The 17398-nt window shown below is 41.4% G+C and overlaps 1 protein-coding gene across 3 annotated transcripts in view; it reads right to left on the bottom strand.

Moving 5' to 3' along the window:
• Nucleotides 1–452: 452 nt before the first annotated feature.
• Nucleotides 453–17398, bottom strand: part of Elmo1 (engulfment and cell motility 1) — a 463267-nt gene continuing 446321 nt past the window's right edge. For 2 of the 3 annotated variants that reach the window (XM_010640488.3, XM_019210009.1), the window contains 3 exons: nucleotides 17100–17182; nucleotides 7754–7831; nucleotides 1595–1795 (listed from right to left, as the gene is read on the bottom strand). In XM_010640488.3, the coding sequence (XP_010638790.1) occupies nucleotides 1595–1795; nucleotides 7754–7831; nucleotides 17100–17182 (362 nt within the window). Of the gene's footprint in view, nucleotides 1796–7753; nucleotides 7832–17099; nucleotides 17183–17398 lie in introns of all 3 variants that reach the window. The other variant, XM_019210008.2, reaches the window with a different exon arrangement.

Consider the following 17398-nt stretch of genomic DNA (forward strand, 5'->3'; position numbering starts at 1 on the left):
ATTTCAGGTTGGTGGGTCTGCATTGTTTTACTGCTGTGTTTCCTCCAAGCTGTGATGTGTTTAACTTGCCAAGTTCTACAAATTATAGAATGGTAAAGAATTTTAAAAAGTATAGGGGAAGTTGTGGCCAGGAGGCAGTGATATAAAATGAATAGATCCTAAGTTTACACCAAGAGCCTGCTTTTTTTAGTGAATCAAGATGGTGTTCTTTTTCACATCTTTTACTGGGTGTGCAGCCTACAGGAACCTGGCAGTGGTGTCTTTTAGGCCACTGCTTCCCAAGTAAATGTGCTCACAAACCACCTGATTCAGCAGGTCTGGGCTGGACTCTCAGAGGTTTGATTTCTAACAAGCCCTCCGTGATGCTAATGACTATCAAGAACCGAAGTTACCAAATCAAAACATCAGCTCCCCATCTCATCACAATTAATTTTATTCCACAGCATGTGTAAGGGAATGTTATTCTCAGGGAGATGTTTGGGATTAAAATAATTAAAAAAACCTGGAAATTACACACATTTATGTATCTATTCTTTTCATTAAATATATATCTGTTTGGCAAAAAATGTTAGACTCTTTTGTACAAAAACAAAGCAAAAAAAAAAAAAAAAACAAACCCAAAACCCTTGCAAATTGCAAATACCTATAATAATTACAACGATGTAAACTAGGATGTCTGAGAGCGTGACCATCCCATGGAACCTGGGCCCCCAGGAGGAGGTGACACCCAGCTCTTGGACAGTGACAGCCCATCACAGAGGCTTTTAGGCTTAGTCTATTAGGGATGGAGTGTGACTACTGACTGCATTTGTGCTTTCAGCTAAGAGGCTGGGAGCAGGTGTGGCATGAAGAAGGCAGATCCAGGCCGGGGCAGGGACAGGAAGCCCTAGACCGGTACGGAGGGGAGGTCAGGCACTGTCACAGTGCACACACAGAGAGGACGTGGGCTCTGCGGACCATCTGGGAGACCCAGTGCCCGTGAGGACTATGATGAGGTTGCTGCTGCTGCTGCTGCTGCTGCTGCTGCTGCTTTGGGGACTGCAGAGGAGACCAGGGTAAGACCAAGGCAAGGAGAGGGAGGGAGATCTGGACGCAGATCTGATCTCGGATAGAACTGGTAGTATGAGGTGGTCCTAGAGCAGGGAAAGGGGGTGTGGTGTTTGGTCTTCTCATCGAGTAGCTGCGCCATTTCTTCCAGACCCAGGTGGGGGCCATTCTTCTTGGTCTGGTGGGCATATCTAGGGCTAGCCTAGGGCTGCTGGCTTTCCTCTTCCAGGAAGGAAGGACATTCCAGCCAGGGATTGGGACAGAAGGGCCCTTGGCTCTCTTATTAGCGTGGCTTTTGCTCTTGTCCTACCAGTGATCTGCAGCAATGGGAAGTGATCTAAAGCAGTGAGTCTAAAATCAGATTCAAGGAGATGAGCAAAGTGCCAGGACAGGGCTGCAAACGCCAAGGGACACCAGAGGAAGGACTGACTTGCAGTTTCCCTTCATCAAAGAAAATTCCAGGGTGTGCCCACACTTCCAGTCCTCTCTCCTGTTAACTAGATTTTTCTAGTTTGGGGCGGGAGGGGCGTGTCTGAGCCCAGCCACCTCAGTTACAGTCATAGACGAAGTCGTAGTTGCTGGGCTCCTTGGGGATCGGTGGGGGTGCATCAGGGATCTGGATGTTTTCCAGGTCCAGGAGGCGGAGCTTGATTTCCATGCTGAGCAAGGTGTCCAGGTCATTTCGTGTGAGGTCGCTCATCATGTCTTTCCCGAGTAGTGCATTCAGTCCATCGGTCCAGATACAGTACTGGGGAGAGGAGGTGACAGTGATCATGACTGAGGACAATCCCAAGAGTAGTAAAAACAGCTACAGACATCACTTAACCAATACTCAACATGCGGTAGGCTGTTTCTGTACACTGTCATGTAATACAGCCTCTTTACAAAGCAGACATTCTGTTATCATCTCTGATTTATGATCACGAACTGTGGTGAATGTTTAAAAATTTAAAAAGTTATTACAGTAAAAGACATATTGTCATCAATCCCTCCCAGTCACCCCCCTTGCTTTAAATACGCTTATTCCATCCTTCTTGCCACTTTCTAAAGCAGTTCTGAAAGTCTTGCTTCATCAGTGTCTTTTCATGGCTGCCTTGATATTCTGAATCAACTCAAAGCATTTATGGCAATTTCTGTCACAGAAGAACATGGTGTGTAGTCATTCACCTTGTTCGCTGGATCTGGATGAGACCTTTGGCTCTTCCCCAAAGTCAAAATGGCCAGGAAAGGTCAACATTTTTAATCGATTCAGGATAGTGAGACAGCCTTGATAACACAACCAAAGAAAGTCCTCTGAAAGAGGACTTCCAGAACTGCTTCAGAAAGTGGCAGAAATCATGGGCTAAGTGCCTTGGAAGTGAGGGGCAAGTTTTTGAGGGGGATTCATGACAGTGGGTCTTTTATTGTAGTAAATTATTTTCATTTCAATATTCACTATATTTTGTGATCACACCTCTTACAAGTTAGTGAATGAACTAAGGCACAGAGATATGGTACTAAGTAGAGTGGGTGGGATTTGAACTCCAGTCAGTTGGCTCCAAAGCCTTGCTTGCCCATGCAGGAATATCTCCCTAGATAACAGCATAGGATTTCTGTCCTTCTGACTGCAGGGTAATACTGCTAATGGCTCACTGGTGAATCTCCAGCTTTAATAAATTTCCAACATTCCTGGACTCAGTATCAGGCCAGGGTTGCTTCTTACTTTCCCAGTCATAGTTCACAGTCTAGTAGCTGATGTCTGCCTGTCCCATCTGACTCCTAGCACATACAATGTCAGCTCTGTTCCATCCTGGAGCCAATGGAGGTCTCTCTTTTATGTTTCTCAGCAAAAAGACTAGGAGATAACCTTATGGTGCATAGCACACAGTGTCTGGTGGCCAAAATAGCTACAATTATTGGATAATCTTAGTGGGAGGTGGATTGGCTGCTAGTGTGTGGACCTCCTTCCCTGCTTGGGTCTCCAGTGCCCAGGGCTTTTCTCCACTAGTTCTCCTATGCCTTATCCCTTGGCACATCCTTTGCTTTGGAAACTCTCAGAGCACCCAATGAAGAGTTCTACAATTTTCTTGCAAAATCAGTGGTAACCTTTTGCCTCTCCAGCAAGCTACAAGTTCCTGGGAGAGGGAGGACTATGCTTCATTTGTCTGAGCAACTGCTTTGTTCTTGTCAGTGTCCCTCCCAGAGGTTGGGTCCTGGACCTGACCCTTAAGAACCCTGTGACATCACATTGGGAAAAAGGTGGCTTCTGCTGCTGGCATCTCAGAAAACTGCCTGCTTTTGGAGGCTGTCCCACTCACCTGTTGTGCCATCCCTGGTTCTTGTTCCATCCTCTCTTGGCCTCACTGGATCAAGCTGCAATTCCAGACCCTACCTAGCCTGTCCTTTGCATTGGCACTGCATGGTCTGTGCAGCCAATCTAATTACTGGAAGCATTAATCCCTGGATGTGGTGGAGATCTGCCGTGACGCATGCAGTGGCATCATATTGTAACTTGAAGAGGTGACCCTGGGCGTACAATTAGTTCCATATCTGAGGGTTGCAACATTGAGCCAGAGGGCTTTGGTTCTTCTTTGGGTGTGAGAGCTCAGCCAAATCATTAAACCCATCTAAACACAGGCTGGAGTTAAGGGATTTCTGGAAACTCATGTCTTCATGAGTGCCTCAGCCAGATTCTGAGCACATCTAACCATCTGTTTCCTTGCAAATAACCTCGATAGAAATAGATACCTAATTCCTACTCTGGAGAACCTGCTTTTGTCCATCTGGGATGAGAAAACTTTATTAATAAACGCTTCTAAGAGTATGATGGTGCACACTTGTAGTCCTAGCACTCCAGGAAGCTGAAGCAGGAGGATGGCAAGTTCAAGTCCAGGCTGCTCACATTAAGGTAACCAGTGAGACTGTTTCAAACTAAAACAGGGCTTAAGAAATGCAAAGGCCCTCAGTTCAATCCTCAGTACTGCAACAGCAAAATTGAAAAAGCTTCCCAGACTATACTGATGACTACACAGACACTGGTACCACTCAATGCCATGCTCTGGAAGGCCCCTGTTAGCTGTTGTTTCACAGTAAATCCTCATGTCCTAGGGTTTACTGTCCCTTATACACAGCCTTCCTAGCCTGGGACCATTTCCTGGTGTAGATTAACTTAACCCACTGGAGCACCTCTTTTGAGAAGCAGCAAGCACGGAACATCTTATTTTTTTTCTATGTTGCCCACTAAATACAAGCTCTTAGTACTGAATTTGAGTTGGAACTCTCAGTATCAACTCATGATATCTTAACTCCTAGTTCTGTCCTCCCCTCAAGAGGCCTAAAAATAATGACCAAGTGAGAAAAAGTACACTTTATGTCTAGATTCCATTTGCTAACTACTGTTTCCTATTAAAAGTAACTCAGGATGTACAGAGAAAAGACAAGATGGACTTAGAGTATCCAGAACACCAGGAAGTGATGAAACATATGAGGACCAGGTCATTAGGATTCATAGACCACCTTGATGGGTACTTACTTGCCCCAGAGGGACAATCTGAGCAATAAAAATAACTGCAACAAATATGTTTAAATCCATGACTCTGCAATGATACTCAAATGCCAAACACAACTCACTGGCCTTCTTCAAGACAAGCTTATTATTTCAAAAACTGGTAATGAGAATCAAGGTATTTGTTTCCCATGCATTTTGTATAACTTTAGAGTAGCTAAAGAGTTGATGAGGTTAGTTTCTCTATATATTCCATGAATCAGTGCAAGGAATGAGACACTTGAGATATTAGCCTTCTGCAACCTAATAACAGATCTAAGGATGGGCAATGATCATCAGCAGCTGCTAACATTTTAAAAAAGAAAGGCAAGAAGATAAAGTTAAAAGACATTCTGCTGCTGTTTATGTGTACAAATTGAGCCCGATTCTGGTTAGTTTTCTAATTAGAAATTTTGTGGATAGATAGATACATGAAATGATATTGCATGTTGCGGTGGGCAGAAAAACATCTACCTGTTTTAAGATCTTCACACTCCACCCCCTAGGTCCTGTTAAAATTCTAGGTCATGTGACAAAGGGAATCAAAGTTGGTATCAGCCAACCTTAAAACAGAGAGGTTACGCTGGATTATCCACATGGCTCCATTGTAATCATGAGGTCCCTTTAAAGTGAGGAAGAGGGAAGAGTTAGAGAAACGAGGGAAAGCAGGAGGTCTGCGTATGGGAGAGGAGGTCAGGGGGATTTGATGAGAGGGTTCTAGCTGTCACTATTGTTGGATGGATGGATGGAGGCTGAGGAATGCGGACAGCCTCTAGGGTAGAGAAGCAAGGACTCACACTGTCACCTGGAGCCCCGGGGAGGGAATGAAGTCTCTACCACCTAGATGTTAGCTTGGGGAGACCTGTCATGCTTTGGACCTCCAGAATTCTAAAATGGTATCTTTATGCTGTTGAAAATGAACACTGAGTGTGTGGTGGTTTGCTGCAGTAGCCACAGGAAACAAACACAGAGCTGAAATGAGCACCAACTAGACTGCTGATAATGTTATTGGAGTAATGATCCGGTTTCTTCAATACATAACCCAGCAGGAAAAAGAACATGCACGGGGTTGTGAGACTAGAGAGAGGGGTGGGGGAGGTTGACTTAAGAATCACTTCAGCCCATCTCAATGCCTGGGTCCTGTGGGGATTCTGATTGAGTGGAGTGTCAAAGGAAAAACACAAATTATACAACTAGAGAAATCTGAAAAATGAGCAAATCTCAGCTCTACCATTTACTATTGAGTGACCTTGGGAAGTTTCTTAACCTCTTTCACTTTCCTTATTTACCAAACAAGGTCAATGTTAATTTGATTCTTTTAGAGCTATGGAAGGATCTTTAATGAGATGATATTTAATGGGGACTGGTAGAGAGTGATCCAGGTGAGTTATCATTACTATTGCCCTTTCTGCTGTGGGCCTTCAGTTCTGTGAGGCTTCACTCTTTTTATTTGATAAATGAGGATACTGTAAGAGAACTTTCTGTTTTATGGAGTGATCATAAAGGTAAATAAGTTATTAGATATTCAAGTGTTTTGAAGAAATTAAAAGTGCTCATCAGCATATGACATTTTTCTCCTCATTGCATCTGTAAGAAGTGGCAGGATAGAAATAAAAACTTGGCAGTCCCAGAGCATTTATCTTTATCTAAAATTATTGTACACACTCTGGGGAAAACAGCCTAGCACTGATTCAAATAACAGCCCAAGTTCTATTATTTTAAGTAGTTTTCTATACATCCTGGCTATGGTGGCCTGTGTCTAACCACAATTTTGTCTAAAAACAGAAATAGCAGGACATGAAATCTATTTTCAGAAAGATGAATACAAAGTCTTACCCTTCTGCAAACTAAATGTCAAGTGACACAGAATTATATTTAAGTGCCATTCTAAAAGCAGGATTTGTGCCTAATCTTTCTTCTTTCTTTTGGATGTACAATTTTATTCAAAAGCTTCAAACCAGTGAAAACTAGATGCTAAATACCTTCTAAATGAGCAAATTCTCCTAGGGGAAATGGGGAACAAAAGTCAGATTCTATTATCTTCCTTTCTAAAAGCTGTTTATGCAACTACATGTAAAACAAAAATTTGAATGGTGTCATCTAAAAATAAAAGTTTCAAGCATGATGGTGGGCTCTAGTTTAAAGGAGAAAAAGTTAAATCAACCATAACTGCTACTTTGTCTTACAAATGCATTTTCCTAGATTTATGCTAAATATTTTAAATATAGCTGACAGCATGCTTCAAGAAAGGAAACAAATTATACATATAACAAGATGTCAAAAAGGAATAAAAGCATCTTGGAAATAAAATTCTAAGAGCAGAGACAGCCTTAAACCTCTTAAAATAGCTTAAAGAAACTTGGTAGAGAACCTATTTCATCAGATGTTTAAAAAGATAGAGATTAGTTTATCTTGGGAAAATCCAGATCAAAAACTAAATATTCAATGGAAGCCAAAGCTCTAGCCTGGACCACATCTTTCACTGGGTTAGGAATTATGCCTTTGCTAATTAGAGATATATGTACATCCATTTTCCTTACCATTATGCTATAGTTCAGGCCTTGAAGGTCCCCAAAAGGTCAATTGGCTAAAGGCTTGGTCACCACCCTGTGATACTACTGGGAGGTAGTTGAACCTTTAAGAGGTGGGGGCTAGGAGAGGAAGTTAGGTTATTGGAGGCATGGCCTCAAAAGGTGTTGAGACCCTGCCCTTTGTCTCTCTCTTTGCTTTTTGGCTGCCACAAGGTGAGCAGCTTCCTCCTTCTTGTGATTCTGTCATGATGCACTGCCTCACCACAGGTCCCGTGAAAACAGGACCAACTGAAAATGGACTGAAACCTCTGAAACCATGACCCAAAATAAGTCTTTTCTCCTTTTCATTTATTTCAAGTATTTATTATAGTAATGGAAAATGACTAACATATATTTACTATCAATCCAGCTATGAAGATGTTGGGCTTCTAACTGGACATTTTTTCAGGAGGTTTCTATTTATTACAAGAAAATAGGAAGCTGCTTTGTTCATGATTTTCTCTAGTAGGTTTTTTTTGAAAGGAAGGAAGGAAGGTAGAAAGGGGGAGAGAGGTAAAGAAAGAAATCTTCCTTTCCAGTATTTTTCCTTTGGCTTATTTTTCAAGAGACACTGTCACATTCTCTTGTAAATTAACCCCTCTGAGACCCTCACCTCGTGCTTGTCAGGAGCAATGAAGTTCAACTGGCAGTTGGAGTCATACAAGATTGAGAAAGCAAGTTCAAGCACCTCCTATAAGAGATTACAGAAAACACAGCATTAAAACAGCCACATTTCTTTTGCAGTTCCAAATGGCTGCACCTTGAACCTGAAGGAGAGCCTTCCCCCTCCCCTGCAGGCGGGGCAGCAACAAAGAGGCTGGAGGGAGGAAGGGACATGCTTTTTGAGAGTTACAGCAGAGTCCTTTCCCTGTTTAGGAAGATGGCATGAAACATCTCATGACAGCCCACATAGAAGGTGTTATCTTTGCCTCTTACTGGGTGGGGCTTGGAGATACAGTAAAACCTTGGTTCTTGAATACTTCTATTTCCAAACAATTTGGTTCGCAAACAAAAGTGTTCAGCAAAATTTGCATCTGTTCCTAAACTCCATATTGGGTGACAAACACAACCATGGACATCTTCCCTACACAAACACAGCTATCTTCCCTCAAATCAAAAAACAAATTAAATTCGTAAACTGAGGCACTACTCTAATAAACCTGCAGACATATCAAAGCTGGGCTATTCCCCTTTCTTCAGCAGAGACATGGGAAACAATGAACTGTCACAATTGGGGCATTAAGGGCTTCTGGGTCAAACTGTTCTCTTGATGTCTGTCCTCTGATCTTTCAGTACTGTGGAGCAAAGGGCACACAGAACCCAGATTTTATCCTCCGATGGCTGCAGGAGATAGAGAAGCAGGGGTGCAAGGGACAGAAGATCTGGGCTCATTGATTGGTATCAACTGAGTGATGACCATGGCCCTTCCCCGGAGCACAGGGTGACTTTGGCCAAGGTCTTCAGTGTCATGTCTAACAGGTACATTAAACACAGTTCTCAAACTGTATGTGCTGAGTGAATGTTGGATGCTAGGATCATTCTCTGGGTCTGAGCAGTCAGCAGGGTGGAGCCTCTGGGGAATGACAGTCCCAGTACATCTTGACACTGTAATGGCTCCTGAGCTAGAGGGGAAAGGACCAGTATACACTCAGGAATGATTTGACTGCATCCACACCAGCACCCTGCAGTGTTACCACACACATGCCCTAGTGGGCCTTCTTTCTCTGTGCCATTGTTGAGACCCACTGATGACTGTTCCCCTCCCCTGTTGGGATCTGGGGGCTGTGCTTCTCAGTACTTGCCCACAAAGCATGTGTTCTTAGGGAGCAAGGTCTTTACATCATCCTCGACCTTAGTCTCTGGAGGAGGGGTTGCCTTTGATGAATAACTCATGGCATAAATGCCCCAGAAAGAAGATGGAAGGCAACAAGATGAGATCACTGCTTCCAGATTTCAGAATTTTAGAAGAACTGAGGTATCCCTTCACAGTGAAAGCCAAGGACCCAATGCTAGCTGGAACCTGTGTCCACACAGCCCACCATTAAGCTACTTCTGGATTTTTGGGGAGTTCGCCTGTCTGGGTCACCTGCAGAGGTCCCCTTACTAGGACAGATCAACTTTGTTCTGAGTACAGAAGTTCTAGTATCTCACACCCAGACAATCTCCCCACTCTACCAGAAACAGAAACACTTGAAGGAAACAGCACTGAGTCACAGGATGGGACTATTCTGCAAAAATACTTCTCAGTGTTTCTTCGTTTTTACCCTTAATTCCTCCATTCATGACCAAACAGAGAAGATGGCATGTGACAAAGGAGTGCATCAAAACAAACACACAATTTTCCATTCAGTTTGGTATTTGTTTCCAAGACCTTGTCTCTTGGGCCTTTTAATTTATAATTAAAATGGTCATGCCCCTACTAGTGGTACCCAAAATTGGTATCGTCCTTTAAAAAAACCAACACGGCAATACATATTAAAAACTCAAGATTCCATTTGTGAATTAATTCCTAAAAATAATTCATCAGCAAGCAAAAGCTGCATATTATAATCTATAAGAAAATTATGACAAATTAAATCTCTCTCCCTCCTTTGGGTATAGGGAAATCACCGATTACCAACTGAGAGAAATGTATGTGGCAAGTCATTTGGTACGATAATTACAAAGACTTGACTGTAGGTGAAAAAAAAGCAGGAAAAATGAAGAGTATGCTCTTACTAGTGGTAATTATGAATAATCCTGTCTGTGGACAGAGAGTGGAAGTGAGCATATGGACTTAAAGTTAAGGTAGTGGGATCACATTCTGCCTTAATCTCAAAAATCCATAAACATTGTTCTTAATATGAGAACAATATATCTTCTATCTCAGTATGAGAATATATGAGGCCTATATAAATGATGATTTATTTACTACTAATCTGAAAGTCATTCATCAGGAAAACTCTATGACTCATACTTGAGAGTTAGGAGGGAAGGAGGGGGAGTTTTGCTTTTGAACAACTAGTTGAGACACTACCAGAGTGGCAGGAGGGGCACTTCAGGGGTAAACAGGACTGGGGGATTCATCCAGGTCTTTCTGGCTGATTCTGGATGACAACTTCAGCTCTTCTCAGGGAAATCACAGGGCCAGTCATCGCCTTGTGACAGAAGCTGGTGTGAATGCCACGACAGCCCAGACACACACTCTCGATTAGGCGCTGAAGTCACTTGAGACCAGGCTGTCAGCATGGTTAGCACTGTGACACTTTCTCTTCTGCAGAAGGGTGGGGAAGGAAGAGGAAGCTGGGGCAGGCAGGCTTGGGGCTGCACCCTTTGTGACATATATGCCTCAGAAAGGGAATGATCAGGACTTTCAGGATCCAGTTCCTAATAAATACAGGCAGGAAATGAGAAATTTGTGAGAACATCAGTCCCCACTTTTAATTTCACCTAGGCTTCCTGGAAGGGGTGGGAGGAATTAATTCTCTGAACTACACATATGCGTACAAGGGTGTTAGCATTTATGATGAGTTTTATAGCTGCTTCCGAGTTTCTGTCACAGAGTCTCCAAGGAGATCACTCAGCAACACTTGGAGCAGGGAGGCTGAGGAACTGGGAGCAATGGCACCTCCTGGGCCACCACTTTGGAAGCTGAAACGTGTTCAAGCTCCCAGTGAAGAGGAGAGGCGCCAGGTGGTAGCAGAGCATAACGCTCATTCTGACATCTACCAAACAAGGCCTTGCTGCTCACCCTGAAGGTCTTTCATTATCTCTGGACTGAACTCCTGTTCCCTTTATGCCCACCTGCCACCCTGCCAGGTGGAGCAAGGCTGTGGGTGGTCAGAGTTCCTGGGAGAGAGGATGAGGGAGGAAGTGAATAACTCTCTGTACCCTGTGGCTTTTGAGTGCCTTCTTAACAACCTGGCACTGGGACCAGGGAGAAGGTGTCCAAGGTCAGGAGGTGCTCACAGAGATGGCACGTTGGTTTGGAAGGTGTTTGAATGTGTGTTCTTTTGTGGATCGAATGACTGATAAAGTAAGATCAGAGTTTTATACCAAGTATTTTCAGCATTGGTGTTGGCTATCCATACACTCTTTTGTGGTAACTGACTGTGGTGGTTGGGGGAGTCTAAACTTGACTGGCTTTGGGATCCACCCAGGAGATTGGTGAGCACACCTCTGAGTATATCTGGGTGGTCATGGAAGTTTAGTGTGGATTTGAAGTCTCTGCCTGGTCCCTGGCCCCACGTTCTCAGGCACTGTTTCCCACTCTGCTTCCCGGTACTCATGAACTAAGCAGCTTTGCTTCACTATCCCCTTCTGCCATGATGTTCCTGCTTTTGAGCCAGCTGACTATGGGCTGCATCCCCTGAAAATGTAAGCCAAATTAAACTTCTCCTTTAAATTGTGGATATAGGGTATTGTGTCTAGCAATAGGAAAGCTGTCGAAGACAATTGCTATATTGGCCATTTTGCCCAGAACTTACTGAAGTACATTGGTTCTCCATCTGTCCAGGTCATCTTGAAGGCTGAATATTCTGATGATAAACATCAGATATTATTTGGCATGTGTGTCGGTGTTAAATCTGGTCATGTGGAATAGCAGATTTCATAGCTATAGCACGGTGTTACTCATCTATATACTTGTATATTTTAAAAGGCAAAATAATCACTCATTCGTGTAGTGTATAGAAAAGACTGCCTTCTACAAGCATCTGTCCCTTCCTGTCTTTAATCTGTCTTAACAGCATTAACAGCCATTAGTTGTCCAATCCAGTTTATTCTTCTTGTCTCCACTTATCATGGAATTTACTGTTTCCCAATCAGAAGATGTGGAAAGGCCCCATGGGAAGACTTTCATGGCTTCTTTGCTTGGCCAGTTTCTTTTCAAAACCCAGCTCAAGAGTCTTCACCCGCTGTTCTCAACTCAGAGTGCCCCTGTGCTGTAGTTCTTCCTTTTGGGAGCACAGATAATGAATTATAGTTGCATGTTTAGATACAAATCATGTCTGTTGAATATCCAGGGCCAGGGCTAGGTCATCTTTATCTTTGGATTCCTAATTCCTGACACAAATAAGATGCTCAATACATTTGCTGAATGAATGAGTGAATATGTTATCAAGGACTTTCAGCTGATACTAAAATGTTATTTTCTACTACAATCTGCTTATTTCAGTTTAAAGATCACACTAGCAAACCAAAGGCTGGATTCTGGAACACGGGCAGAAGGTAGTGTCTCTCACATCACATGTACACTCATCTGAATCAGTGGGATCTGTAAGATCTGTCCTTCAGTGATTACACAGTGACTGTCAAGTAGAGGACTAAAACTTGTGAGCCAAGTACCAAGAATTCCCAACTTGAAATGTACATGAGCAAATCAATTTATAAATTAGAGCTTTAGTTTTTTAATCATTAATCCTTAAAACTCAAAAAGTCTTTTCATTGTATTTATCTCCACCTGTGACAAATTTTTTTCTTTTTTGAGTCTCGGTCAGGAATTTTCTACTCTGTGAAGAAGCCAGCATTGTCGCCCAAGAAGTTTGCCAGGTGCACTGACTTTTGGTAAACAGGTTGAACTCTGAGCTCAAGGAGCTAGCCACACCTGCTCTGTTCACCATGCCCAGAGCTCCTCAAATCTTGGAGAGGGCAATGTAGATTGACTAAATATATGAACACATGTCAGACACTTCAAGGGAAAGGACTTGTGTTTGTCTTTCTGTCCCCAGGGTTTTGGTGAGGTCCAGGTACTCCAGCAGATTTTTGAATGGGTAAGAGGACTGGAAGTCACTAATATTATTCTGCTAACAAAGTGTTTCCTTTATGGATGCTAATATCTTTTACCCTTGGTCAGCAGTTGAGCTACCAAAAGTCCTGCAGCACAGAGTGCGAGAAGCTGCTTCTCTACTGGAAAAACTCTGGAGACTCAGCAGCAGGTCTTAGTTGTTGCCCACCATGCAGTGAAGACTTCCTGTGGACACACCTTGGCTAACGCCTCTCTGTAGTCACAGATCTTCTATTTCTTACCTACAAGTCTCAAAGGTCAGGAGCAGCAGTACTGGGAGAAGCAGTATGGGTTTGGGAAGGTGAGGAGAACAACTGTAACTTTATTTTCTGTATTTTGATGTTTGTCTGAAGAACTAGATGTATGAACACTATTAAAACTAAGAGACATGTAATTTCCATGTGTTTGCCAACAAAAGAGTCAGACTACTGGGGACACAGCATTCTTAGCCCTCAAGTCAGACTGGAAGAGGTGGGAGGGGGTGGTTAGAACATCTGGATTCCAGATGAATTCCAGAAAGAATTCCAGGAAGGAACTTCCATTTGCAGGCTTATGTATTTGTTTACAGCAGTGTGTCCCACGTGTCCACCTCCCTGTCCATCCATCCATCCATCCATTCAATTACTTCAAAAAAGTTAGAAAACACTGCTCATTTACTCGGTTTGCATTGTTAGTCTCCTTTAAGGGGAGATGAGTCAGATACAAGAAGGCCAAATCCACACACACACATAATATGTGCAAATGCGACCACCACCATTTTCATACCTGATTTGATACTGCTGACTTGTACCTTGCTTCTCCTCTTCTCTTCTCTCCCCCGCCCTGGTCCTTTCTTTTCCTCTTCATTCCCTTCCCCTTCCCTTCTTTTCACTTCCTTGCTGACTTTTTGTGCTTGGTCAAGTTAGAAGACAATTTTACTCATCTTTTCAAAGACTCAGTTTTTGCTTTTTTTTTTTTAATTCTTTTTATCTTGTTTTTAGTTTCATTGATTTCTATTCTAATTTTTATATCTTTTGCCTGGCTTAGGCCTAAATGCTCCTCTTTCTTTTTCGTACTAAAGTAGAAACAGAGCAATTTCAGATCTTCATTCTTTTCTATGCTGTATATTTCTTCATAAGCAGTGGTTTCATCACACACACATTTTAATAAGTTATATCTTTATTTTGTTTAGTTTAAAACGTGTTGTAATTCTATTGAGCCTCCTTCTTTGAACTATGGGTAATTCAGAAGTGCATTGTTAAAGTTCTAAACATTTGGGGAATTTTTTTCAGCTACCTTTTGTTGAGTTTGAGAGGTACATGTATTCTGTGGCTTGTTGGGTGGTTCTATTAAGGTCAATTTTACCAAGCTGACTTACGATGTTTAAGTCATCAATATTCTTTTTAATTTTCTGCTTGACTGATCTATTGATTACTGACTTAGGGATGAAGCCACCAATATAATAATGAGTATGTTTCTTCTTTCAATTCTGTAAATTTATTGACTCATGTAATTTGATTTCTTATTAAGTTCATACATGTGCAAGATTGTTATGTCTTCTTGGAGAATTTACCTCTTGATGATTTCCTTTGGTCTGAAGTGTAGTTTATCTGAAGTTAATATAGCTGTTCCAGCTTTCTTTTGGTTAGTGTTTAGTAGGATGTCTTTATCTCATTACTTTTAACTTATATTTAAAATTGAATTTATATTTAAAATTTAAAAGTGAATCATATTTAAATTGAATTTCTTGTGGACAATAATAGTATTTTAAAAAATCCCTAAAATGTACCAGTAAACTCAATTAAAGCTGAAAAAAAAAATCAGTTTGACAATCTCTATTTCTAATTGATGAGTTTAGAACTTATATATTTAAAATGATTATGATAGATTAATATGGTTAAGTGTGACTATGTTAACATAATTTGCTTTGGGATCCACCAAGGGGATTGGTGGAGCACATTTCTGAGTGTGTGAGTGGGTCATTGAGGTGTGGTCTTAGGCTGTGTGTGTGTTCCCTAACCCCCTCCTCCCTGCCACTGCTCTGCTTCCTGGATTCCATGAACTAAGCATCTTTGCTCTTTGGGAGCAAATGATGTTCCTGCCTCGAAGTCAGCTGACCATGGGCTAAATCCTCTGAAACCATGAGCCAAATAAACCCCTCCTCCTTTAAACTTTGAGTATTGTGTCAAGGTGATGGGAAAGCTGACTAATAATAAAGAACAGGTTGATAACTCTTTTATTTTTTGTGTTTGTTTTTTGTTGACTTCTTTTGCTCTGAGTACCATTCAATTCACTTATCGGTACACTTTAATCATCCAATACATTGATCCTATGAAGACCCTAAATGGTGAGTAGTTACTTTTTACCTGGAGTAGCAATAAAAATTTATAATTTAATTTTACCTTCATCAATTGTTTCTCTGATACAGGTCCTTTCTTTAAGTAGATCTAATTTTTTGACCTATATCATTTTTCTTCTGACTCTACCAATTCTTCAAACATATTTGTAGACCAGATCTGTTGGCAATGAATTCCCTCAGTTTTCGTCTATCTGAAAAAAAATCTTTATCATATATCTGAAGGGAACTTTCACTGGACACAGAATTCTAGATGGGTGGGATTTTTCTTTAAGCACTCCATCTACTCCACTCCATTCCACTCCACTCCACTCTCTTCTTGCTTGTAGTGGTTTCTGGTGAAAAGTTCATTCTAATTTTTATCTTTGCTCTTCTATGAATAAGGTTTTTTTTCCCCTTTTGTCTTCTTTCACTTTTTTCCTTTTCCATTTTTGTTTTTTTTTTGGTCTGCAGTTTGAATATAGTATGTTTAAGTGTTTGCTTTTTGGAGTCTTTATCCTGGTTGGTATCTTCTAAGTTTTCTGCACTTTGTGATTTGATTTCTGTCATTATTTTGGGAAGGTCTTGACCATCATTACGTCAATATGTCTTCTGTTCCACTGTCTTCATCTCTTCTGGTCTTCCATTATGCATATGTTATGCCTTCTGTAATTATATTACAGTTCTTTGATGTTCTGTTCTGATTTTTTCCTTTTCCTTTTCTTTTTGCTTTCTTAGAAAGTTTCTACCAGCCCATCATGAAGCTTATTGATTCCTTCCTCAACCACATGAAGTTTACAAACAAATGCACTGGAAGAATTCTTCTCTTCTGCTACAGTGTATTGACTGAAAATAAACTTTCTTTTTGAGTCACAGAGTTTCCATCTTTCTGCTTCCATTACTTCTTTATTTCACATGCTGTCTAATTTTTTTTTCTCCATTAGAGCTCATAACATTTGAAATCTTAAATTCCTCATTCAACAATTCCACTATTTGTCATAATGGAATCTGGTTCTGAGGATCACTTTGTTTCTTCGGACTGCATCTTCGCCTTGCTTTTTGCATGTTTCTAATTTTTTTTTTTTTGTTGAAATCTAGTCATATTATATCAGGTAACAAGAAGAAAGATAAAGTGAGGGTTTTAGGGTGATAATTTATGTTAATCTGACAAGGATGTGAGCTATGTTTAATGTCCACTGAAACTATAAAGGACAAAGGCTTCAAATTCTTCTAATTTCTCTCTTTTTCTGTTCTCTATTGACTTTGCCTTCCCCAAGTATTCCTTTTCAGAGAGTCTGTGTACTCAAGATCTTTTGGGTATAATACACTGCTACTATTTTGGAATTTGTCAGACTTGGTGGTAAGAGATGTGAGTAGTGTAGCATTCTATCATCTTCTAATAAATATTCAACTTTTAGGGGTCCAATGTGCTTCTCTTTTTCGAGAGTTTCTCCAGTTGCATAGGTTTATTCCTCCTATTCTCTCTTCTTTTGCCCAGCTGAAGAATTTCCACCTCTTTAAGGCCCTAATCACTAGTGAATATGTTTCATTCAAGCAGCTGGTTCCTGACTATTTCAGTGACACCCCAGAGAGACTGCTATGGACAAGAATCGGGGAGGGAGACATGAACATAAACAGGTCAAGACAGAATGGATGAGGATGAGGGAGGAAGCTCGAGAGGACAGGGTGATTCTTGGGTCAATTGTACACAGGAAGTGAGAGAATGGAAGACAGTGAGCATTAGAAAAAGATCAGGGATATGTGACTCAATATAATACAGATACACCCATACATATTGTGGTATAAAGAAAAGCTTAGACCATTGCAATTACTGGCTGCACGGTGCAGTCAGAGCTGTTTGTAACAATTTGGAAATCATACCTTGTTTTGTTTAAGGGCACCTTTCTCTTTCATATGAGGGCAGTCCTTTCCCGTCACCACAGCTTTGATATCTGCCACTGGCACTGCAATTCATAAAAGAAAATGAAAGTAGTGACATCACTGGAAGTTTGGATGTCAATAAAGAAGCAGGACAAGGCACCCATGGTGCCATTCCCACAAGCTACTGCAAAAAGAGAAAAGGACAGTGCTAACAAGCTGAAGATCAGCCAGGCAGTGTCCCAGGACTACTAAATATATTGTTATATTTTGGTAAAAATCATCCCTGGAGAAACAAAGCA

This window comes from Fukomys damarensis, unplaced genomic scaffold, assembly GCF_012274545.1.
Source record: "Fukomys damarensis isolate Sample0158 unplaced genomic scaffold, DMR_v1.0_HiC HiC_scaffold_17, whole genome shotgun sequence".
NCBI lineage: Eukaryota > Metazoa > Chordata > Mammalia > Rodentia > Bathyergidae > Fukomys > Fukomys damarensis.